At 42.9% G+C, this 24,659-nt stretch overlaps 1 protein-coding gene across 3 annotated transcripts in view; it reads right to left on the bottom strand.

Moving 5' to 3' along the window:
- ZNF407 (zinc finger protein 407) overlaps window positions 1–24,659 on the bottom strand; it is a 425,547-nt gene that overhangs the window by 378,814 nt on the left and 22,074 nt on the right. For all 3 annotated transcript variants that reach the window (XM_046025172.1, XM_046025173.1, XM_046025171.1), the window contains exons 2-3: window positions 14,866–19,591; window positions 9,288–9,402 (exon numbers count right to left, since the gene is read on the bottom strand). In XM_046025172.1, the coding sequence (XP_045881128.1) occupies window positions 9,288–9,402; window positions 14,866–19,534 (4,784 nt within the window). In that variant the 5' untranslated portion in view covers window positions 19,535–19,591. The remainder of the gene's footprint in view (window positions 1–9,287; window positions 9,403–14,865; window positions 19,592–24,659) is intronic.

Genomic DNA, 24,659 nt, shown 5'->3' with positions numbered 1-24,659 from the left:
GGTTCAAAAACTGAATGACTTCATTGATCAGTTAATTAACCTTACTGCTTAAACATGGAAGCATTACTTCCCTTGTTGAAAGACCAGTGGCTAAAAACAGTAAAACCAGAGAGAATAAGAAATGAACTCCAACCAAACAGGAAGCAGACCCATGAGATAACCAGAAACAATGTCAACCCGAGAGTCAGGAGCCCTGGGCTCTTGACCCCACTTGCCAGAAGTCCCTTAAGACCCTGACCCAAATTGTTTTATCTGTCCACCAGAAGGATGAGACCAGACAACAGTGTGGGTTCTAAAACCTTATTTTTGAAACAAATTCCAGTGGGGGATACTAAAATGTCTGTCTAATATTTAAACGCATTGCAACTATTCAGAACAGTGCAAATTTATGTTCTGAAGCACTGACTGGCCACAACACTAAAAACGCATTGTTTACTTGCTAATATGACCATGCTCCTTATCAGATGTGTTAACAACATGAGACCATCCCAGCCTCTTTCACTGACAGCAGCACTTTTAAAACAGATTAGGAAGGAAGATCTCCCACTTAGGCAGACAATAGAGTAAGGGTCTAGAGAAAGAACCACATGTAACCCTACCGGTGCATTTTGGAAGTTAACTAACTCTCCATCAGTCCTTCAAAACCACCACCCTTCGGTCCAGATCAATATATTCCTATGGTGCCTCAGCAGCAAACAGTACTTTTTTTTTAAAGATTTTATTTACTTGACAGAAACAGACACAGTGAGAGAGGGAACACAAGCAGGGAGAGTGGGAGAGGGAGAAGCAGGCTTCCCGTGGAGCAGGGAGCCCAATGCAGGGATCGATCCCAGGACACTGGGATCATGACAAGCCTAAGGCAGACGCTTAGCACACTGAGCCACCCAAGCACCCTGCAAACAATACTTTCTAAAACTGAATGGAAACAGGACAACAAAAACAGTATTCTAAAAATTCCTGTGTCTGGAGAATTGTACTGGATGTGCCTGGAACCACTGTTCCTTGGCACTCTGGAAGTTAGGTGACAAAGATCTCGTGCTCATTCTTGCCAAAACTCTAGAACAAGGGCAGCAAGGGGAGCAGAAGGCTCCAGGGGCGAGGGAGAGCAGCAAGGGGATGTGGAGGCAGAGCACACGGGCACCTGAACCATTCTTGGGCGTGGAAATGAGGAAAGCAACTGAGGATGTACTAAACAGTATGCATTTCCAGACTGATGGTTTCCCACTCCAGCTTGCATTGCCCAACCTCACGGACTGCACGTGGAAACACATGGAAACGCACCCATGACTGACGTGCTAGCTACAAGTGGACGTCTGGAGCATGGCCACATAATTATGTCCTTACAATTATTATTTGGAACTATGCTGCCTTAGGTTCCACAGAACTGGTATCAATCTGTTTTCATTACAATTATCCCCAATCAATAGCATCCCTAATTAAAATTACAAACAGTGAATTTCTCATAAAACTCACTTTGTGCCCAATTCCCATACCCCTTGATTCTGCAGCAGTGACTGCCTTCCTCGCAAGCTCTCCACCTCCTCCCTTCCCTGACTCTTCAGCAGCCCAGAAAACGGGAAGAAAGCAGACCAGTCCAGGAGCAGCGAAAAGCAGTGGGCAAAGGCAGCCTGGCCGGGCCTGCCTCACCCAGCTGCCCCGGGCTATGTTACTTGCTTCACAATCTCACCTCTGGCAGGGCTGAAGTCCTCCTGGGCCCTGAACACACCAGGCTCCATGCTGAACTGCCCCAAGCCCTGCCTCCAATGGGCTCACTCCCACCCACCTGCAGAGCAAATGCTAGTATCAGAGGAAATGTAACTTTCTGCATCCGTCCAGCCAGCCGTGGACATTTCTTTCTTTACCTGCGCTTTCTCTATCCATTTGAAGCACATGTTATTTTGATCTTTTTCACCCTAAAGACGATGCACATTGGCACAGAATGATGTTCTGTAAATGTTTATTCGATATTTTTTAAAAATCCTCCAATGCACCTCACCAGCCACTTATGCGCCAGGAATTTGCTGCAGTGTTAATATGTCGTGCCATTCTACCCTTCACTACTTCTTTTCTTAAGATTTTATGTATTTATTTGACAAAGAGAGACAGCGAGAGAGAGAACACAAGAGGGGTAGCGGCAGAGGGAGAAGCAGGCTTCCCGCGGAGCAGGGAGCCCGACATGGAAGCTCCATCCCAGGACTCTGGGATCATGACCTTCTCCGACTGAGGCACCCAGGCGCCCTTTCTTCACTACTCCCGCTCTTTTGTTCCGTCTACTCAAAATGTCCAAATCAGCCTTGCGCTACACCTCCTCACCCTTTAAGACCCAACTCAAACATAACCTCCCGAGGAAGCCTTTCCTGCTGCTCCCAAGCACTCCCCGTGGACCGCTGTCCTTGCTCTACTCCTCAGTGTGTCCCTCCTCCTGTCCGTCTCTCCTCCTCGGAGCACAAGACAGCAAGGCCCCTGCCCAGCTGGTCACTAGGTCTGCACTGACAGGAAGGTCTCAAGAATGTGCCCACCAGCAAACAAACGAGTCCCCGAATCAGTGACTTGGCTTCCCTTGCATCCACATTTCCAACACTGCCTATACTCAGCCTTAGACAAATCAAAGACCAAACCCTCTGGAAAGTAAAGGGCTTTCAGAAACACATGAGCAGGAAGTCGAAGGAGAAAATGAGTTAACCCTCCCCACCCCCCATCCCCCTCCCCCAAACACACAAATCCTAGGACAGACAAAGGAAACCCAGAAGACTGGCTCCTCACCCCTCCCCGTATTCCACTGTACTGTATGGATCAGGACAGCTAAAGAACCCTAAGATTCCACAACTGCATTTTAAAATCACCACAGAACCTTCTAAAATAAAAAAATAAAGCAAAAATGACTTAAGTCACTGAGATAGGAATTTTTCACTGGAAAAGATCTTAGAGAGGCCAATGTTTTCCAACACCACCACCACGACACAGCAACGTGCTCTATTTCGTTACAGGCTGATCATACATGCTGCCTGAAATAAACCTATGCCTCACTCTCTCATGACAAAAATTCTAGAAGACACCACTATAAAGCAGAGACTAGGGTGCGGTGGTGGCAAAGCCCCTCACTGTAAGGAGACTCTGGACACAACCTCCTTCTGTCTCTCCTACACTGTCCTAACTTACTACAAGTCTCTCCTGGGTTTACAAGAGCTCACTGAAAAAATGCTTTTTATTTTAATATCATAACTAAGATATTTATTAGACGTTCAGATTACAGAGTGATTTGTATATAAAGTATAGAAAACAATGTTCATTCACTAAATGGTATTTCAAGGACCTGTGCACAGAGGAATAAACTAACAATGTTAATTTTGTATTCCTGACAGGAAGAGAGGCAGTAATCACTACGTGGCATTTCAAAATTTCAAAGTAAAAGCAAAAATATAACATAAAACAGAAAGCTTTAAAATATTATACAGATAAAATACGTAATATGCCCTCTATAATGAGTATTTGAATGCTAATTTAAATTTTTCACAAAACTGAGAGATGCTGCATTTTACGCTGTTACAAGCATAATTCATGCCACAACCTAAAACAAACTCTATCTATATCTCTTTAGCCAAAACAACCAGCCAAACCAAATGCTTATTTTATTTGGATACATCTGTAGATATGATGGGTGTAATTAATTGTTCAGCTAAAAATGCAATTCCAGGGTGCTTTTAATGATTTAGGTATACACAGCTTTAGTTCTCAGAGCAGACTAAAAATAGTGATTTTAATTTATTCCTGCTGCCTACAATTACCCACAACCATGTATTTTTAAATATTTCCAGCCTATAAAAATTACTAATTTTTGCCACTTGTGTTTATCTGCATTTAGACTTTGATTTGGATAAATTAAGCTCTCAAGTGTTCCTTGCTTTATGAAACTCTGCATGTTGTACACTTCAACACAAATAAATGACTTGTACCATTAGAGGTTTAAATAATGTAATGTATTTCATGCTCAGCCTGAAGCTGGATTCCAATGAAGTTGCTAATGCACGTAATGATTAAGTGTAACTCAAATACTAACTGTGTTGTTGAAAACATGACAGGCAATAATTTGGTCTATTATATTCTGCCATTTAATTGCCTAGTACAGACATTCTCTGACACATTATGAAGCAATGATTTACAATTATTCAAGCTGCAAAGGTCAGAAAGTGACATTATAATCATCTACATAGAGATCCCTTCTAATGCACAAAAACTAGGTAATGCCACACACACACAGAGTTTCACTGCATTAGTAACTTTCTATTTAAGGTTTCTCAAACCGAATAAGAATAAACAGCCCATAAGCACATTAATACACAACGGAAAATGTCTAGAATCTTTCCATGAACCTGGAGGTGACGGACTTGAAAAAAATGCCCTGATTCTCTCCCGATTAGGTAAGTTCCACTCAACTACTTAACTCCACACACAAGACTCAAGACCAGACACAGGGAAGTCAGTCAGAGAGAGAACACGATCCCCAGAGCAGGCATCCCGGCATCTCTGTGAAGAGAGGCCTGCAGCTGGGGCACCTGGGTGGCTCAGTGGGTTGGGCCGCTGCCTTCGGCTCGGGTCATGATCTCAGGTCCTGGGATCGAGTCCCACATCGGGTTCTCTGCTCAGCAGGAAGCCTGCTTCCCCCCCCGCCGCCTGCCTCTCTGTCTACTTGTGATCTCTCTCTGTCAAATAAATAAAATAAAAAAATCTTTAAAAAAAAAAAAAAAAAAGAGAGAGGCCTGCAGCACTCAGCCAGCACCGCCCGGGCTTCCGCAGATCACAGGCAACTTATGAAGTTTGCTACTAACTCACTTTCTCTCTCTTTTTTTTAAGTAACTGGTCATGAAAAAAAACACAGTAACCTAAGCTCATCAACGTTTACCCCTGTTGTCCTAAAGAAGAGACAATAATATCTTCACCTGTCTAGGCACCTAATTCTATTATGCCACGTTCAATTTGTAATAACCCAAGTGCAATAAATAATCAACACATAAAGAACAATGAAAAGTAATAAAATTATTTAAAACAATGCTTTAACGTGAGAAAAGTGAAACAGAGAAAAAGAGATACAAAAACAGACTGAATACCACAATGTTAAAGGAAAATACCATGCAAGCAAGTTTTTAAAAGCAGAAAACAGAAGTGGCTAGGCGCTGGAAGGAGGTAAGTTACAGTTATTACATTCCGATAAAAACAACCTAGAGAGAAAAAAATAAGTACAAATTGAAGTAAGTAAACAAAATAACAGATATTGCAAAAAGCAGAGAATTTTTTTTTTAAAGGGGAGAGTTAAAAGGAAGGAAACAGTGGCCTACCATTACCACTGCATAATCTTTGAGTCCATCACTATAAACACATCTGTACAATGGGGATAGTAAACAGGAGACAAACAATTTCACGACACCAGGAGAGCAACAAAAAAAGTGAAAGCTAATGAAGGTGTAGAACAGCACTGCCTCAACGCTCTCTATTACTGACAGTATTACATACACTGCTACATGTATGTACACACGAGACAGAGAGGATCGAATTTCAATAGATCTAACAAAACATGGTGTCGGTAAGCCACTGAGATTTCAAGTCATTTTTTCAGTAGCCAAAGGGAGAGATCATTGCTTTAATAAAAAGCTGTGTTTGACCTATTTTTAAGCATATGTTTCCAACAAAATTAAGTTCTGTATCGAGATGCTCTCTGTTATTTCTTATTCTCGCCCCACTCACCCCATGTGAGACCCACAGCACATGCTCACATGAACTGCGCATTAAGTGCCCACTATACATATACGTATACTGTGTAAAATTCCTCCTGAGATCACATTCGGGTGTAAGAAAAACACTAGGAAACCGTACTCTTCAAAAACTGCTCCTCCTAAAAGTGAAAGTAAAATCAAAGGTTTTTAAAATGAAGTTACCAATAACAGGTTCTTCACGGAGGAATTGCAAAGCAACACACTTCCGAAATTTTTACTGCAACATGAGCACATACAGCGCAGGCAAACGTGAGAGAAAGCCTGAATTCTGAGCCCCAGCTACCTGACAGGAATCCGACACCTAGCACCTGCGGCTGCTTTACAAACAACTTCAATCCACGATGTACTGTAGCTAGGATTTGCTGATGCAGTGGAGAGGAAGAACCTTCGAGCTCCGTTTTAAGATAAAAGAAAATCAGCGTGGGTCCCCACAATGAAGTAAAAGTTTAAATGGCGGTCTTTGTTAGGGGAGTAGCTAACACACAACTCAAACTCAGCCTCAGTAAAAGTATTTGAGGTACATATTTGATGAGCATCTACAAACTTCTTATATAAAGATTGGAAAAACAAGTCAATTACAAGTAATCTAAACCATTAATACAGGGCTCAATTCAACAAAAATACTGTCATTTTCATCTATTTCACTATAAAATATGAGGTTTTTTTTTTGTTTGTTTTTTGTTTTTTTTTTTTCAAAAAAAGCAGGAGGCTACTAAGACAAGATAATACAACAGATAATACAACAGCATCAACAATAATTTCATGTTTAAAATGTGCCTGTTCCGTTATTTCTATACATTATTACCTAACCGGAACTCTCTGAAGAACAGTTTATCTCTTACAACTCAGGTAACGAAAGGGGCAGAGATGAAGGTCCTGACTACTGCGGGAAGAAAAACACAGTGCAGGACCTTCTGTTTGTGACAAAATTATAGAGTTAATGTCCCTGAAAGATCACGTCACCTTTTAAAGCATGATTTTTTTAAAAGGTAAAATTTACAGCAATGAAAGCGAATGAAGAAATGCAGCATGAGCTGCTTATGCTCAGGAACTAATAGGTCCACTGAGCATTTCTGGGCTTATTTAGCCATCAGTGATAATGAATTGACATTGTCACTAAGGCTAATGCACCAGTGCTCTCTACCGCCAGGAACCTGAGAGCCAATTCTCAGTTCTCGCTTTCTTCCAGGCTTTTCATGTTAGCTTTTCACCTACGTATTGTCCTCCCCCTTCAAAACACATGAAACACAGATGCCCTATGATACTTTTTCTTTACCATTAAAGGGCTCTAACTCATTATTGTTCTGTTTCAACCCCAGAGACCAAAAGGCCTTCTGCGATTTACTGCAATTCTTCAGAACTTTTAGCTTCACTGCGAAAATATCTACCTTATGAAAATCATCATTATAGCACTTTTAAATCAAATTTCACTTAAAGAAAATTAAGAGAACTATTATTTCAAAGTCAAGTAAAATTCAGTGACACATGAAACACAGATGCCCTATGATACTTTTTCTTTACCATTAAAGGGCTCTAACTCATTATTGTTCTGTTTCAACCCCAGAGACCAAAAGGCCTTCTGCGATTTACTGCAATTCTTCAGAACTTTTAGCTTCACTGCGAAAATATCTACCTTATGAAAATCATCATTATAGCACTTTTAAATCAAATTTCACTTAAAGAAAATTAAGAGAACTATTATTTCAAAGTCAAGTAAAATTCAGTGACCACCATAATGCTATAAGATACAGTTTTGAAATCTAGATTGTTTTCTCTACACATACACGCGCACGCGCGTGTGTGCAGACCTCTCGGACAGCAGTATGAAACTCAATACATCTCTCTGTATTTATAATTCTTTATCTTGGGAATCAAACATGTAACCCACTGGTATAACACTTCAGTGCTGGGGGCAAGCAGTGAGCTAAGCCATGTGCGCACTATTTAAATTGGACAATCAAAGCCAATTGATCATGTACTGTTTTTGATGCCAACTATGCCAGAAACTGCTCTCTGATAAAGTTTCTTCTTCTCCTTCCCCAGATTCAGTAACCCTAATTAAAAAAAAAAAAAAAAAAGGACAGAAATAGAATTCTAATAATAGAGCGCGCAAGAGCTGCTTAATTATTTTGAAGAAATGAGGAAGAAACTGCTGACTGCCTCCTAACAGCAAATGTCCACTGGAGTCTGGCCCTCCTCTTTCCTATAACTCATATGGTAAAAAAACAATAAATGAGATATCTCTTAAAATTCCAAGACCTAGAGCAATTAAAATGAACCATTTGGCACTCGACCCTTGCAGCTAAAATCAGTAGCAACAAAACTCATTCTCCCACTGATCTTCAGGGGGCTTTAGGGCAAAGGTTCATCTTCATTTACTTTAGCTGCAAGTCACTGAACCATCAATTCTGCCAATGAATAAATCTCAGACTATGGTTAATAAAACTGCTTGCAAAGTTATTCGTAAAACTATCTTAAGGGTCAAAAAAATGAAATGTGCGGTCCAACAAAAGACAGGAGCTGTTTTTGACTTAAAAGATATTTACTCGGTAGTGCCAACCACAAGAACCTTCCCCTCAAGAAGGAAACCTACCATAACACGTGCACGTTGCATAATTGAACTAAACCTGCAGTATTTCGGAAATCAGCCATAAGAACTGCAGGTTTCCCAGGTTCCACACAGAGTGTTTTCATATGATGCACTTATGTGTTAATTTCTCTAGATTAATGGCATTAAAATATATTTTTAATTAGAGGTAGGGTATTAAAATCCAGCTCTGAATGTCCTATGATATACTGTAGATGTCATGGCATTTTAAAACCTTTTAAACATTTCTGCTAAATTAATTAGTTGTGCATTAAGGCATCTCAGTGCTTCCTATTAAACGCAACACATCTGACTGACAGTTTTAACACTGTGAATGGTTCTTTAGAGGAAGAGCCGTTAATTTAAAGTGGAAAACAACAACTTTTGAAATAAAGTTACACAAAAACATACATTATACACTGTTTATCTAAGCTTCACCCCTGTAACAATCAGTAACCAGCTGTCCGAAATTAAATCTTTTTCTGCCTTTCTCCTATGGAGTATGTCCAGTCTATCCAAAGAGCCATTAATGTGACTAAAATTAAAGCAGTATAGCAAAAGGGGGGGAAAAAAAAAAACCCACATACATACATACACTCCTAAAGCTGAATTATGTTTTTTTTTATGTCTTTAAATGGAATTTACAGTTCTCTCTGGCAATGTGAATGAACATCCTATAATTTAGTCAATTTACAGATTACAGGTTCAAATTGACCTTGTAGCCCATAAAATTGCTCATCTTCAGTAGAGGATTAGAAGTGGGAGAAGAATGTCATAACTGTATTTAAGGAATTTACCATAACAATGGAAAGGAGGGTACGCATGCATAATTTTAGCCACTGTTACTCATATCAGTTTTGAATTCTGAAACAATGGCTAGCCTGCACATGCTTCCTGGTTCACCGCGGTGGAGATGGTTTCCATTTACTCACCCACAGACGTGACACTTGTATTCCCTCATCCCAAGGTGCCTTTTGACATGGTTTCTGGCATCGCCAAGCTGAGCTGTTGCAAAATGGCATATCTTGCACTTGAATGGTTTTGATCCTAAGTAAATTTAACATAAAATATGATTTGAATTTGAATAATACCTTACTGATAGTTTAAAAAGAGGCCTAGATCTTAAATCACACTTTTCATCTGTTTAGAAATTTCTGGCCCCAAAATGGAATACCTGCATTCCTTTCTAACTGGAATAGACCCGCATTCCATAATAATTCCACCAAGAAGACTTCAATGTTTCAGTGAGTGTTCCTAACTTTCAGTAACATTGCTAAGATTTAAAGTCAAAAGTGACACAGTCAAGCAGTACTAAGTAGGTAAGGTGAGCCAAATAATTTTAAATTTTTCTAACAATTTGCAAAAATATTCAACTTCTAAAATGGATTATAAAAACAAATGCATACAGAGTAGCTGATATTTTATATAGTATATTTATCATCAAATAAATTTCTCAGAGGCCACCTCCGTTCCTCATATTTCTGCAGCTCTGAATTTACTCACATTAAGAATGGCATTTCAGATTTTTTTCTGACATTTATCCCAAATGATTCACTACATTACTATTTTAATAGCACGCAACGTAAGAATATATAGTGGGTAAGTTATTTGCTTTTATGATCATTTTATAGTCAGAAATCTGTGATGATTCTGCAAACCAGCAGTACTGACGTCTTATTTATTGATTACAAGAACAAAAATATCAATATAAAAAGCACAGTGCCACAATTTTTTTTTAATTTCACAAAGATTAACCTACAGTCAAATCTGAGAAAACAAAATAATTTCAGCAAGGACAAACCTAGTACCAGGAATAGACAGACTGTAACTGGGACACAGTTACTAACAGGTGACCCTAACCCACATTAACGAGCACCAACTCTCCCGGAAGAACAACATGCATATGCCGCTTTTCAATTTTCTAACCACTAAGTCCCTAAATAAATAAAGCAAAATCATAAAAATCACAGTCTAAAAATCAGTCCAATATGTCTTCAGATCTTTCGTACCATGTTTAGTACCTATGTGGTGAAATACCTCTTCTAATATAGTTAGACAGAATGTGATATATGTGAACTTCAATAAATATACAAAAAGAGCTCAAATAAAAAAAATTGCAATAAATCATATTTGATCAATGAAGCTTTGTGCAGTGCCCTTGAAAAAAATAATCCTCCAAGAATACTTTGTTGAAATTGAAGCACTCAGTAAAAAATTTTAGAGTCTTAAATTTCAATTTAATTCCCAAAAGCTGACAAAAAAAGTGAAGCATTTAATTTTAATCTTCTAACAGAAATAAAAAAGTCAACAGTACTAAGCACGGGCAGACAAGGTTGAATATTTCACAGTTCAATGACAATGAAGCCAGATCTCTTAATACTTCCATTTCTACCGTTAGAAGTAGATGTAAAATATATTTAGCACCTGAATGGTTATATCTAGTCAGCTTTATATGTTTAAATGTCAAAAGCAGGTTGAGACCGCAGCTTACAGCAATCACATTCCATCCATCACACTAGAAACTACAGTTTATTTAAATGATTCTGATAAAACTAAGCCTATCACTACCTGGAAACATTTCATCTCCACACAAAATTCTATAAAGGGACACAGAAAAGAGAAGAGTGAGAAGAGCCAATTTACCTACACTTTAAATTGAAATGCATCCAAGGTAATAAGGCATTTAGGAAATCGTTAATTAACAATAACATCAGGACTCCAACCAAGAAAAAAGCTCTTAACATTTGCATCACCGTTTTGGTGAAAGCCTTTCAAATCTGTGGCTCTAGGTTTTCGTCACGCTGCCCCTGCACTGCCACTGTGCGGAGTCCACACAGGTGCCACAGGGGCTGGGTACAGACCGTTCAAGTTACTCTACGTGGCTCCTTAGTGGACAGCTCCCGTTCCTCACTGCTAGTGTGTTCCTCACTGCTAGTGTGCTGACAACACATAAATGAGTTACTCTGTTGACTGCTTTCGTGCAGAAATCACGGAGCTCCTGACTATTTTTCACATCTTATATTCAAAAGAGACTGCGTTAACATCTTTCTGTGCCAGAAAAATTCCAGGGAAATGGAGATAATACTTTGCTGCCCAAGGAAAAAGAAAGATCCTCTTTTTTCTACTTATGTTCCCAGTTTAAAGTCTGCTAAGCACATCCCAAAATGAATCCAGGCATACTGTTAATAAGGTGAAAATTCTAAAGCCACGTATTTCTAAATTTTTCTTGCAAGGGTTATCATGATTATTATAAACTGTCAATACGATTTTGAATAGTTCCATTCCTAGGAACAGCATTATCCTCAGTAGGGTTTCTTCTTTTAATCTGGCCTCTGAGGTTTTCTGAAAGGGAAAAAAAGAAAAGAGACTCTCCAGCTTTCTGGCATCTTACAATTTTACCAAAAGAATTCCCAAGATTTTTAAAACGAAATCTTCACCAAGACCTACGATAGCCGTTCATCACCATCACTCAGTTAACTGCTATGCATACATGGATGTGAGATGAACATTTAAAAATGATATCAAACTGGGGCGCCTGGGTGGCTCAGTGGATTAAGCCGCTGCCTTCGGCTCAGGTCATGATCTCAGGGTCCTGGGATCGAGCCCCGCATCGGGCTCTCTGCTCCGCAGGGAGCCTGCTTCCTCCTCTCTCTCTGCCTGTCTCTCTGCCTACTTGTGATCTCTCTCTCTGTCAAATAAATAAATAATCTAAAAAAAAAAATGATATCAAACTTCACATCTTACAGAATGTATGGAACCCATCAGCTACTGCTGCTCCACAAAGCCTCAAGGCTACAGCCCCCCCCCCAAATGCTCAACACGTGGCTCCGTCCTTCACTGATTCCTTCACTGCGCCTGGGCCGCAGAGACCAAGAGGGAACAGAGCGCAGCCCAGCCTCTCGCTAGGCTTGGAGTCAATGGACCAACTCTCCTCACCATCTCTTCACAAGTGGATTCAGCTTCTAAACTGTCAGATACATATGAAGCCAAACACTACCCGCCCTCACGTGAGACTTTCTCAGTGAAATCACACAACTCCCTAGCTCCTTGCGTCTGAACACTTCCAACAGCACAAGTGAGCGCGTGCGCTCAGAGCATCAAATGAAGGGCTTCCAACAGTCTTCTTGCTTAATGACATCTGCCAGCCACGTCCTGTGAAAGGGAAGCTCTACCCGACAGAATAATGCAGGAGAGAAAGCGGACAGCTGTTACTGCCCTCCTGATGTAAGGGGAAAGGCGACACGGCCCTTTCTGGTCATGCTGATGACTCACACAAGCAAAGGCACAGAAATTCTGGGGTGCTTTTTCCCTACAATTCTTGATAACCAAAACTCATTTATTTCTTAGAATGCTGCTTTTGTCATGCTAAGGATGGGAAGAAAAGGTAACATAAAATAGAGAGTAAATCACAAAATATGAAAACAGGGATTGGAAGAGTAAGTCATTTTCCAGTTAATCATTAATAATGGTCCTTGCATTACTACTTCACGGGCATAACCAAATTATCAGAAAAGCAATTCATTTTAAGATGCCCCAAGGAAGGAAAAAAAAAACCAAACCTTGGGTTAAAACCGGGAGAGCAACATCCCCCAGAAAGTGGCTTACAAAACTGCAAGGGTAGATTGGCCTTGTGTCCTGAGGAGCGGGGCTCTTTGTGGTGCTTTGGGACACAATAAAAATGTACTTGCTGATAAGCCCAAGAGAAGATGTTAAAAAGTATGCTAACTTTTACTAAATGTTACAATCAATGATGTAACTTATATAAGTAGGGCTACTTTGTCACATATTGATAGTTACCTCACTTTCACATCCACATTAACTTGATTTTAAATGCAATTAATACATATAGTCAAGGAAGACTAATGGACTACATTCCGCACTTAACCTAGTGGACGTTTTCAAATGGCACAAGTGACCAGTGCAAACCTATTTTGCATTGTAAACGACTAAATAAATCTTAATGGATTAAGAATGATCAGCTATCAACACACAAGGGAAATTAAGTGCTGAAATGCCTACATTGATTATTTTAAATTATTAGCCTTACTCTGTTCTTGAATTTGTATGCTTTTAGTGAGCTTTAACACATTTACAAGACTTATTGACTATAATTACAAGAGAATTCAAGTAATGGACACATCAATTATAAGCAACATGTCTTGACCAGACAGTTGCATAAAGAATTCTAAAAAGAGGTCCATTAGCATCTTCCTCTTAGTTTTATTCAGTTTTTATCTGCGTTTAGAGGGTGTATTAAGAAAGTACATACCTTCTATACACGTGAACAAGCCTGATTTCTAAAAGCCAGAAAACTCCCTAAAGTGAGCAACACAGTACCAACAGAGGTATTAATACTGCCAAGAAATCCGTATTTGGATTTATTTCCCAACAACAGCTCCACTGTTTGAAGAGTTGGGGCCAAGAGCACAACGTTTGTATTTACCTAGATTAATCTTATGCAGGTCGCCCTCTTATTTTCTTCAAAGAAAAACTTTTATCTATCTTTAATCTCCCTAAACTAGTAATGTTTCATACTCTTTTGTCTTCCTCCTGGTAACCATGCACTAAGTTTCAAAAACTGCATGAATTTAAAGTATAGCTTTAATAATAAGCCATTATTTAAAAGTACAGTAAAATAAACCTTACAGTTTTAATGAAAATATGTTCATTGAAATGTGAATTTATTATTCAAATCCACTCATAAATTCAACCATGGAGACAGAACTTGTCTAAGCAGAGCACAATGATTTAGAAAAGCTGTCTATTTAAAATAAAGAATGTATGGCAGGTTTATAGAAACAGTGCAGTGAATTTTTACATAAATTTAGAACAGTGGCTTATGCATTTTCCACAAAAAAAAAGTTTAAAAAAAATTTCCACCCCAAATTAAACATTAAAATGGAACACTACATTTGACAGAGCACAGAAACTAAATCAGGTGCTGCCTTCGTGAAAACCAAATCCCTAGGACATATTAACTTTGAAAAGTGTTCACTAATCTTGATCCCTGAAAGTAGAATCTTGGTGCCTGGGAGTTATACTTTTCGATATAAACCATCTGCCAATGAATAATTTTAAATCCCTAAAATTCTAAGAAAATTTTTATTATTTCATTCCTCAAAAGCCAATTAATATGTCCTCGGAAACCCACAGAGCCACTTAATAGCTACCTTGGAAAACCAAACAATCAGGACTCAGAAGCAACTGGAAAGCTGTTAAGAGACAGGACTTCAGCAAAGGCATCTGAGGGGCAAGGCTTTTTGATAAAATGAAAAATTTGTCAAAAAACCTGCCCTGGAATCACTAAGCCTTAATCAGCTTCGGAAACATTCAGTGTCAACACTGACTTATGGCACATGTCCAGAGTGCCACCCAGCAGGGTCACGTGAGCCAGGAGGCGGGCCACCAAGCAAATGCAGCGCAGACTCTGTATCTGGACGGGACAAACAGGCCATGCTGCCCTTCATCTGCGCCTGACGGGCCCATGCGGGTCCGCGGAGGGGTACGTACCTGTGTGGGTGCGGATGTGTGCTAGGAATGCCATCGAGTTGCTACTCCGACACAGCTTCCCGCAGTACTTGCAAACGTTTCCCTGATTTTCTTCTCTCTCGCGGTTGATTTGCTCAGTGTCTTCCACTATGTACTTGTTCACCTCCCGGAGCAGTTCTTCATGCTGCCCTTTAATATGCAGAAATAAATTCTGTTCTGAATCAAAGGGCTCCGTACACTTGACACATTTAAAAGTCGCCCCTCCCTCCGGAAGCTCCTCTACACTGGCCTGCTCGTTTCTCATGTGGCCGGCACTGGCCAGATGCTGATGGAGGTTGCTCTCAGTGTAGAACGACTTTCCACACAGTAAACAATGGAAGTGTTTCTCTTTTGTAGGGTGTTTCATGGCTATGTGAACATTCAGTCCACTCAAACCATCTGCTAAGAAGCCACAATCATCGCAACGAATTCGTGTGGATTCACCAAAGGAACCGCCTTCAGATCTCTTCTTTTTCATGCCTTGAGCACAGTCTTTAAAGGGCAACTCACTAATCCTCACACCTGTTGTAACCAGACCCTCTTCAGATGGGTCTACTGATTCTCCATCTTCAGGGTTCTTGATCCTTATTATGGAAGAATCAAACCGGCCAAAACTGTACATGGCCTGTCCTTTGTCATCAATACTGATTATAGTCTCATAAATGTCATTACTTTCAACTGTGCTATCAGAAGCTGGGCCATCCTCTTCCAAAATAATTTTAGTTTCCTGTTGGGAATTCAACAGAATTTCCTTGTTCTCCAGAACGGGGTCTTCTCGAGTATCTTTCAAATCCTCTGAACTCTGCACACTCCCAACATCGTTCTGACTGTCGCTCTCCAGGTTTAGCTCCCGCCTTGTCTTTGTCATCACAGCAGGGATGGTGCCTTCGGCTGGATGCCCTCCCCCGAGACCTCCAGGACATCCAGGTTTGCTAGGGGCATTATCTATATTCTCCCCTGCCTGGCCGACATCGCTCTCACTGTGCGTGCTCGCATCGCCAGGCTCATCCAACGTGCTGTGGGCTCGCTCTACTGCCTCATAATCCAAAGCTGAGCTTCCTGAATTTTCATTCTGAAATCTGCTTGGGGAGCCACAATTAGAGGAAATATTAAGGGACACCATCTCCTCGGGTTTCAGAGCTTTATCCTTGGCCAGGGTTTGTTGGAAAGTTTCACAAAAGGAACGGTCTTCACTGAGATTAGATCCTTCTTCAGTCTCAATCTCCACGGAGGTGGGAGCACGGAGGACCTTAGACACGTCTAAATTAGTGTCCTCATCCAAAACACAACAATCAGCGGTACTTTTAGATTTCAGAACTTCTTCAGATGGCTCGTCTGAAATTATCTGATATTCTTCAGAATTGTGTTGATGTTGCTCTTCGGGGATAATGATGTTTTTGGACACTTCTGTGTCAGAAGAGGTCAGGTAAGACTGCCTTTTCATCTTGTGTTTTTCTGTGGCTGCATGCCTAGTCATCTCTCGACGAGTCACAGCGTAGTAATCGCAGGCCATGCAATAAAAAGCAAATTCTTTTGTATGTTTCCGTTTTACGTGCAGTTCTAGAGAAGCAGAAGAATGAGCATTAAACTCACAGTGTACACACTTGTTATCACTCGTACCCATCATGTCTCTCTGGGAGCAGACATCCGCCTGCTGGAGAGGGTCCTCTGGTTCTAGAGACATTTGTTCCTTTTTATCAGAAAGGTGACTGTGGACTTCCCCATCTGCAGAATGAAATACATTTTCAACTTCGACTTCAGCTGGATTTCCTTGCTCTGGCACTGGCTTTTCTGAAGTGGAGGTGTCTGATTCAGCTGACCTGTGAGCAAGTTCATCGGAACCTGCTGAAATGGCATTCTTTCTACAGGCTTCAAGGTTACCCCCTTCAGGGCCAACAACGATATCTGAACTCTGTTTGCCATTTGCTTCTATTTCTACACGTCCTTTATGTTTCTTAGTGGCACAATGGCGCTCCATATCTCCCTTAGTTACGGTATAATACTTACACACTTTGCATAAATAACTATACTGGTGACTGTGTTTTCGTCGAATGTGAACAGTCAGGTTCGTAATACTAGAGGCCAAGAGACCACAGTGAGAGCATGTCCGCGAGATGTTACCTTTGGGTCTCCCTCTCTTTGGAGTAGCGGTCAAAGCTACCTCACCCTCTTTGGTCATTACACCAAACTGTGGCACTTCCTTGGTAGTCAGTAGGCTCTTTTCCAGATAGGAATGCTCCTGCAACCGCACACCTTCTACGTGGCCTTCAATCCTTCCATTTCCAGAAACGTGAAATTCTTCTTTTTTGTCATTTGCACCTATACACACCCTTTCAATACATTCTTCAAAACTTAAGCCAATGTTGTTTTTCTTGGCATTTTCCAGATGCTTGCTTCTCTTGATGTGCTTCTCCATTCCTTCCTTGCTGAGCGAGTAAAGATTGCATGCTTTACAAAGAAAGTGATAGTCCTGGCCATGCCGGAGCTTGATGTGTCTTGTGAGAACAGTGGAAGACCGCGTTTTATAAAAACACTTCTTACACTGAAACTGAGGCTTACTGGAGTGCCTCACTTCATGCCCATGGCTTGCCCTGGACTTAGCAGGTTCTTCCTGAGCTGCTTTACCAGACTCATTCATAGGACCTTTTGTATCTTCTGATTCTAAAGTACTTAAGGATAAAGTCTGTAAAGCCAAATCACTGTTAAATGACTGGGAAGTCTTTGGTTGAACCAACAAACGAATATGCTTCTCGGTTTTTTTGTGTTCTTCCATGTCTTTCTCAGACAAGAAGAGACTGCAAGGAGTGCAAAAACAACCCATATTGTGCTTTTCCTTCATATGATCTCTAAGATTTAGTTCGTTCTCAGAAATAAACGAACAGCACAGACATCTGAGGCCAGCGGCAGTGTGCTGATGCTGGCGGTTGTGCAAATGCTTATCCGGGTCCCCCCTTGACATGCTGGAAAAACCACATGCCTGGCAGCAAAGCCTCGCCTCTCCCGCAGGGCCCCTCTCCTCATGGCTCCCCACGCCTGTCCTATTTGGCGCTCCGTGACCACAGTCTGTACGAGCACAGATCTGGTGATCAGCAGCTGGCCTCCCCGTCGCAGAGCCGCCGGAGCACACGACAGGAGAGCTCCCTTTGTCCCGCGTCAGGCCCGGGGTTTCCGAGGAAGTCACACGCAGACTGCGCACACCGCCCCCTGCTTCTCCGTGTTTGGCCTCACACTCTGTCTCACTTGTCTTCAACTGGGTTCTAAAGTGTTTCATATACAACCTCTGGGGGTCATTAGTTGCCCTTTTACTCATTCCTAAAAGATTAAGCCTTTTCTTGGCCTGGCCTTTTAAGGTAAACGTGCCAGTTCGCCGTCGGAAGCCACCGCCCAACAGGAGGACACCGCGCTCGGGTCTTGGTCTCGGGCTTGCGCTGACGCGGTGCGCTGCCTGGATGGTATTTCTGGTAGATTCCAACTTGTCAAAGAGAGCCTCTGAGCTTACCAACGCTCCTATCTTTTTGCTTTTACCCTGGTTTTCAGGGTTTCGAGCTATCCCCACGGAAGTGACGTTTTCTTCATCCATCTCTACTTTTTCGCACGAAGCGCTCCTGGACGGCATCATGTTAACAAGCAGCTCGCCGCCTCCACTCTGCCTGGACACGGCTCCGCGGAAGGCTTGAAGTTTGCTTTCCGCATTCCGTGCGCCTCGGGGATCACCCGTCCTTGCCGTGGGTTTGGCAGGTCTGGGTTTTACGCGAACACTTTTGGTTCCCAGGGTACAGGGTTTCTTAGGAAAGGGCTGTTTTGTCAGGATCTGCACAAATCCTCCGCGAGCAGCGAGATTCTGGCGCCGGAGGTGCGTCTTGCCGAGGTAGTGCGCGTTCAGCAGGTTCTCTTGTGCGCACTGGAAGCCGCACAGCTCGCAGGAGAAGACCTGCTGCGGCCCAGGCGTCGGGTCCGCGTGCACGCGCAGCGCGGTGCCGCTCTCCGCCCTGTGGCCACAGCGGCAGCACGCGGGGCCGGCCGCCGGCTGCGTGGGGCCCTCGGCGTGCTGCTCCGCGTCCGAGCAAGGAGAGAGTAGATGACCGCAAAGGCTGCACTTGAGAGCCGGCTCCACGCGGCCAGCGGCACAACCAACACTGGTCTCTCTCCCGGGGAGAGGAGAGCCTCCTTCCGCGTCAAGGGAGCCCACTTCCCCAGCAGGCTCGTCTTCAGGGTCTGTCTTCGGAGACACTGCATCACTAGTGCTAAAACCGCAGGGAGCGGAGAAGGCCCTGGGAGGACACGGGCTGCCGGCCGGGCACTCACTCAGGAGCGCCTCCTTCGCTGTCTCGCCGAGCAGGGCAGACACTTCCGGGGCGGGGCGCTCTGCAGTCTCTGGGCCGGAAGCGCCCGGCTCGTCCGGCTCCTGGGGGCCCGCGCCAGCCGAGAGCCTCAGCCGCTTGCACGCGCGCTGGGTTCCCTCCGCCGCCGCGGGGACGCGGCTGTGCCGTGCGCACTCCAGGAAGCCTCTCTTGCTGGTGGGAGGCTCTGCAGCACGTGCCGTCCCGTCACACACGGGCCCACCATCCATACGTCGAGGTGAGGAACTTCCCGCGCCCGCTCCTCTGCTTCTGTTTTCATCGTCCTCGCTCTCCGGCTTCTCCGCATCCATGGCCGCCGACGTGCTGAGGCGGCTGCGGCCTGGCGCGGCTCCCCGGGCGCTCGCCACCTGCGCAGAAAAGAAACAGCTGGTCAGGCCGCGCACCGGACACACAGCCTCGTCCCGAGGCCAGCACGGGGTGACGCACGGAGCGACGGCCTGTCACCGCCTCGAGCTTTGCTTCACACCGAGAACCGCACGCGGCCGGCGAAGGCCGCAGGGAAAGGCCATCAGACCCGGGAGCGGCACCCGCGCGGGGGCTTGGGGACTCTGCACCGGAAGAGACCTCGCCGGCTCGCTCGGACCGGCCCAGCCCCTCTCCCCGCCAGCACGCGGCCGCCGCTGGTGACTCCGACGCGGAAGCCGCACCCCGTCCATAAGGCAGACTGAACAATCCGCTGTGACACACGCCAGGACGCGGGCCCCCTGCGGTCTGCCCCCAAGTCCGAGACCCACGCAACGCAGGAACACGGCGTCCTCCCCTTCCCCACAGCGACGCGCCTCTCCCTGATTTTCTAAACACGACCTCGTCCTCGTCTCGTTCCCTCCACCGCGTTCTCCGCGGGCTACCGCCGCCACGCACGCTCTCCCGCACGCTCTCCCGCCAGTGGAGCTCCGCCCCCCCCCCCCCCCCCACCGGCTCCTCATCCTGCAGCCAGGCTGCGCTCCCTGAAGGCTGGCACAAGCGGAGACGTCAGCAGGAGAGCAGGAGTTACGAAGCAAATGTGGGGGGGAGGGAAGAATTTCACTGAAAAAATGCTTTAAAATCAGTAATATTGATTTTATTTTCCTTATGCTATTTAATTCAATTAAAACATACCATTTTCCATTTACTTTACGCCAGGACTAGAATTTTTAGCCAAATGCCACTGGATTTCGTGTGAATAAAAAACCATCAAATATTATGGCCTCAAAGCTAATGATAACTATTTTATCTATTTAACTACTTTTTTCATAACAACAAACCCAATAACGACTGTTGCTGTGACACTGCTTAAAGCACAGAATAAAATATATTTATGTGATACCAAATGCATGAGCAACAGAAGAAAAAGAGAATAAACTGGGCTTTAGCAAAATTAAAAATTTCAAATGACTGTGTGCTTCGACCGCCACAATCAAGAAAGTGAAAAAACAATCCACAAGGCAGGAAAAACATTTTGCAATCATATATCCGACACAGGGCTTAATCTAGAACATAAAGAGAACTCTTACAACGTAATGATAAAAAGATGAACCAATTTCTAAATGAGCAAAGGGGCTCACTATGCATTTCTCCAAAGAAGATATACAAACAGCCAAAAGCACATGAAACATACTCTATCAGTACTCGTTAGAGAAATGCAAATCAAAACCATCATGCAATACCATTTCATACTCATTAGGATGGCTAGAATCAAAACGGGAGCCAGTAACAAGTGTTGGTGAGGATGTGGAGACATCAGACCAATCACACAAAGGCTCGTAGGGATGTAAAACGGTGACGCCACTTTGGAAAAGAGTCTGGCAGTTCCTCAAATGACCAAGCATGGAGCCACCACATGGCCCATCAGTTCCGCTCCAGGTATACAGCCAAGAGAAGGGAAAATATGTGTCCTAGTGAAAACTTGTACACAAATGTTTACAGCAGTATTAGTCTTAATAGCCAGGGGGGTGGAAACAGCCCAAATGTTTATCAATGGATTAACAGAAAAACTGAATGAGGTACATCCATACCCACGCGACGGAATATTCAGCCACCTGAAGGAATGGTATTGACATACGCCACAGTATGTGTGAACCTTGGAAATGCTAAGTGAAAGAAGCCAGCTACAGAAGACCACACAGCATAATATTGCTTTCACAGGAAATGTCCAAAATAGGTATATCTATAGCTATAGAAAGCAGGCCAGTGGTTCCTTAGGGCTGGGGGAGGAGGGCAAGACAGGGGGTGAGAGCTACAAATCATAGGGTTTCTTTCTGAGGTGATGAACATGTTCTAAAATTTTCTGTGGTGATGGTTGCACACGTCCATGAACATACTTAAATCCATTAAACTGTAGTTCAAATGGTATCTCAATAAAGCTGCTTAAAAATACACAAATTGTCATATATAACCTACAACACAAAAGCATCTTCTATTTGTTAACTGTCTTACAAGAACAGTGTACCGTTATTGTAAAAGAGTAAAAAAGATAAATGTACATAGTTTCATTACACTTACAAGATGTTTACCATTTCTCAAGATGTGATCCAGAAAATATAAATTAAGTAAGAAGTTAATAGATGTTTGGGCAGGAAAGATAAACCTCTGGTCAAATACATTTAGGCAACTCTGGTTTGAACCAAAGTTTCTTTACCATAGGATATTTCAGCACATAAGCATTTCCCAAACCAATTTCATTACAGAACTCATTATTTATAAAGAATCAAAAGACCAGTGGTTCCAAAGGACCCTTTAGAAAATGCTCCTTTAAATAAAGCATTAGTTCTGCTCTTCAACATTTGTAACTAAAGCGTAAAGGGGGGGGGGGGGAATGAATCATGCATCTGTCCCCAAAACGTCACCACGTCCCTACCATAAGCCAAGTATTCTTGGTTGTAGATACTGGAATTACGGCAAAGAGCAACACAAAATCTCTGCCTTACATTATAAACAGTAGGACAATTTTTTTTTAGTAGAAATATTGCCCAGTCCAAAACATCTATTTCTAGTCAAGAAGAGTCAAGGAACTGTATTTACTCTTGCGCATGAAACAACTAAAAAAGAAAAAAGAATAGACAAAATCTATGAAAGAACAGCATAACACTTCGGACAGCAGAAACTACAGGATGGTGATCAGAGATGAGCTACAAAAGACAAGGAGTCCCAGTTTACAGCCTGGAGAAAAGGACCCAGGCCACAGCACAGCAACGGGGATCCCAGACAGAGCCCAGGGGTTTTCCAACAGAGTTGAGGGGCAGCTAGAATCTGTTGGGCAGAGTCAGAAAGAGGAGAAACACCAGAAAGAGAAGCCCAGAGACCTACACAGGGTCCCTCATGGGTGTCCCTATCAAGATAGAGATCATGCCATTTTCCAAAAAAATTGTCTCCTGCCCCTCACACTCACTCCTGGTAACTCCCCCTCTCTCCCTGAGGCAACCACTGCCCAGTCTCCTGCAATGAATTAGTTTCGTCTGTCCCAGAAGCTCACAGAAACAGAAACAATCAGACAATAGGCCTTTTGCAGGGAGAGGGTCTGCCTTCTTTTGCCCAATACAGTGTCTCTGTTGCATATATGAAGCGTACACACATCCCAACCCCAATGAGAGCAGTGTCCCGTTGTACAGGTACACCACAATTCCGTGGATGGACCCTTCTTTGGCTCTTAGGACAAAGCCGCCATGAATATTCTCAGACAAGTCTTTTTATGAACATATATGTTTATCCCTTTTGTGTACATACCTCGGGATAGTAAGGCTGGACTACAGGGACAAGTGTGTATGCTAATCCTCTGAGAAACTGAGCTTCTTACACAGCAACCAGCAATGTCAAGCATTTTGACTGATGCACACATTTTCACCAATATTTGATGCTGCCAGTCTTTTCAATTTAAGTCATCCTGGTCGTGTGTATGGCTCTCATCTGCACTTCGCTGATGACTGCTGATGGTGCTGAATACTTTGCTGTGTGCTTTATTAGATGTTTGCTAGCCTTCTGCCCACTTCTTAAACAGGTAGTCTCTTTTGTTACTGAACCAGGAGTTGCTTATGTGTTCTGAATATAAATCACTTGTCAGATATAGGTTTCACAAATATTTTCTCTCTTTTCATTTTGTTACTGTACTTTGATAAGGAAAAGTTTTAAACGTTGATGGAATCAGTGTTTTTCCTATTGTGGTTATTTGTATGCCTGGTGTATTTCCTGTCTCCCCATGCTAGAAGGTAAGGGCATGGTTTCTTTTATCCACCCTTACATCCAAAGAGCCTAGAACAATTCCAAGCACATATAAGGTACTAGAATAAACATATACCTCACTGTGATGTAAGAAATATCTCTTCTCCAAGAATTTTTTTTTAAGACTTTATTTATTTATTTGACAGAGAGAGATCACAAGTAGGCAGAGGCAGGCAGAGAGTGGGGGGGTAAGCAGGCTCCCTGCTGAGCAGGGAGCCCGATCAGGGCTCAATCCCAGGACCCTGGGATCATGACCTGAGCTGAAGGCAGAGGCTTTAACCCACTGAGCAACCCAGGCACCCCATCTTCTCCAAGTATTTATAGGTAAAATGAAAAATGTCTGAGATATACTTCAGAGCAGTCTAGCAGAGGGGCACAGTGAAGGCTATGTGCTAATAATGATTAATGCTGACGGACAGTTACATGGAAATTCAATATACTAACCTGCCAACTTGTGTATATATCTGTATATGTACATGTTTGAAAATGTCCCTAACATAACCTATGTTTAACATTTTTTCGTGTTTTTTTCTAAAATGGTGTGAGTTTTTTTGTTTGTTTTGGTTTTTTTTTAGATTTTGTTTATTTATTTGACAGAGCGAAATCACAAGTAGGCAGAGAGTCAGGCAGAGAGAGAGAGGAAGAAGCAGGCTCCCCGCTGAGCAGAGAGCCCAATGTGGGGCTCGATCCCAGGACCCTGGGATCATGACCTGAGCCGAAGGCAGAGGCTTAACCCACTGAGCCACCCAGGCGCCCAGTTCTCTTCCTTTCAATGAGGAGTCCAACCACCTCTTTCCCTTCCGACATGGCTCGGACACACGACCATACCGCCTTCACTGTGGACACTAGCAGAAGCTTCACCTATGAAGTATACGTATAGAACAAACACTGACTTAGGGGGACTCACACACGTACACCTCTGCAGTGTGAATGTTCTAATGATGGAACAACACACTACTCCATTTTTTCAGACAGAAGAGTGACAGCTGCATTAATACACACACACAGAATAATGAAACCCTTTATTATCTTCTATATAATGTCTCCAAAATTTTTAAAACAAAAGGAGAAAATATTTCTACACTTGTTATCGCCCAACTGATATTTTAAAGTGATGAAATAATTCAACATCTCATTTTACCGAGAAAGAATACTGAACACTCAACAAACATACACTGAGGGCCAACCTCATGAGGGGCACTAACGTGTTGCCCATGCGTT

Source organism: Meles meles, chromosome 12, assembly GCF_922984935.1.
Source record: "Meles meles chromosome 12, mMelMel3.1 paternal haplotype, whole genome shotgun sequence".
Classification (NCBI taxonomy): domain Eukaryota; kingdom Metazoa; phylum Chordata; class Mammalia; order Carnivora; family Mustelidae; genus Meles; species Meles meles.
This window is presented reverse-complemented; position numbering and strand designations above follow the sequence as displayed.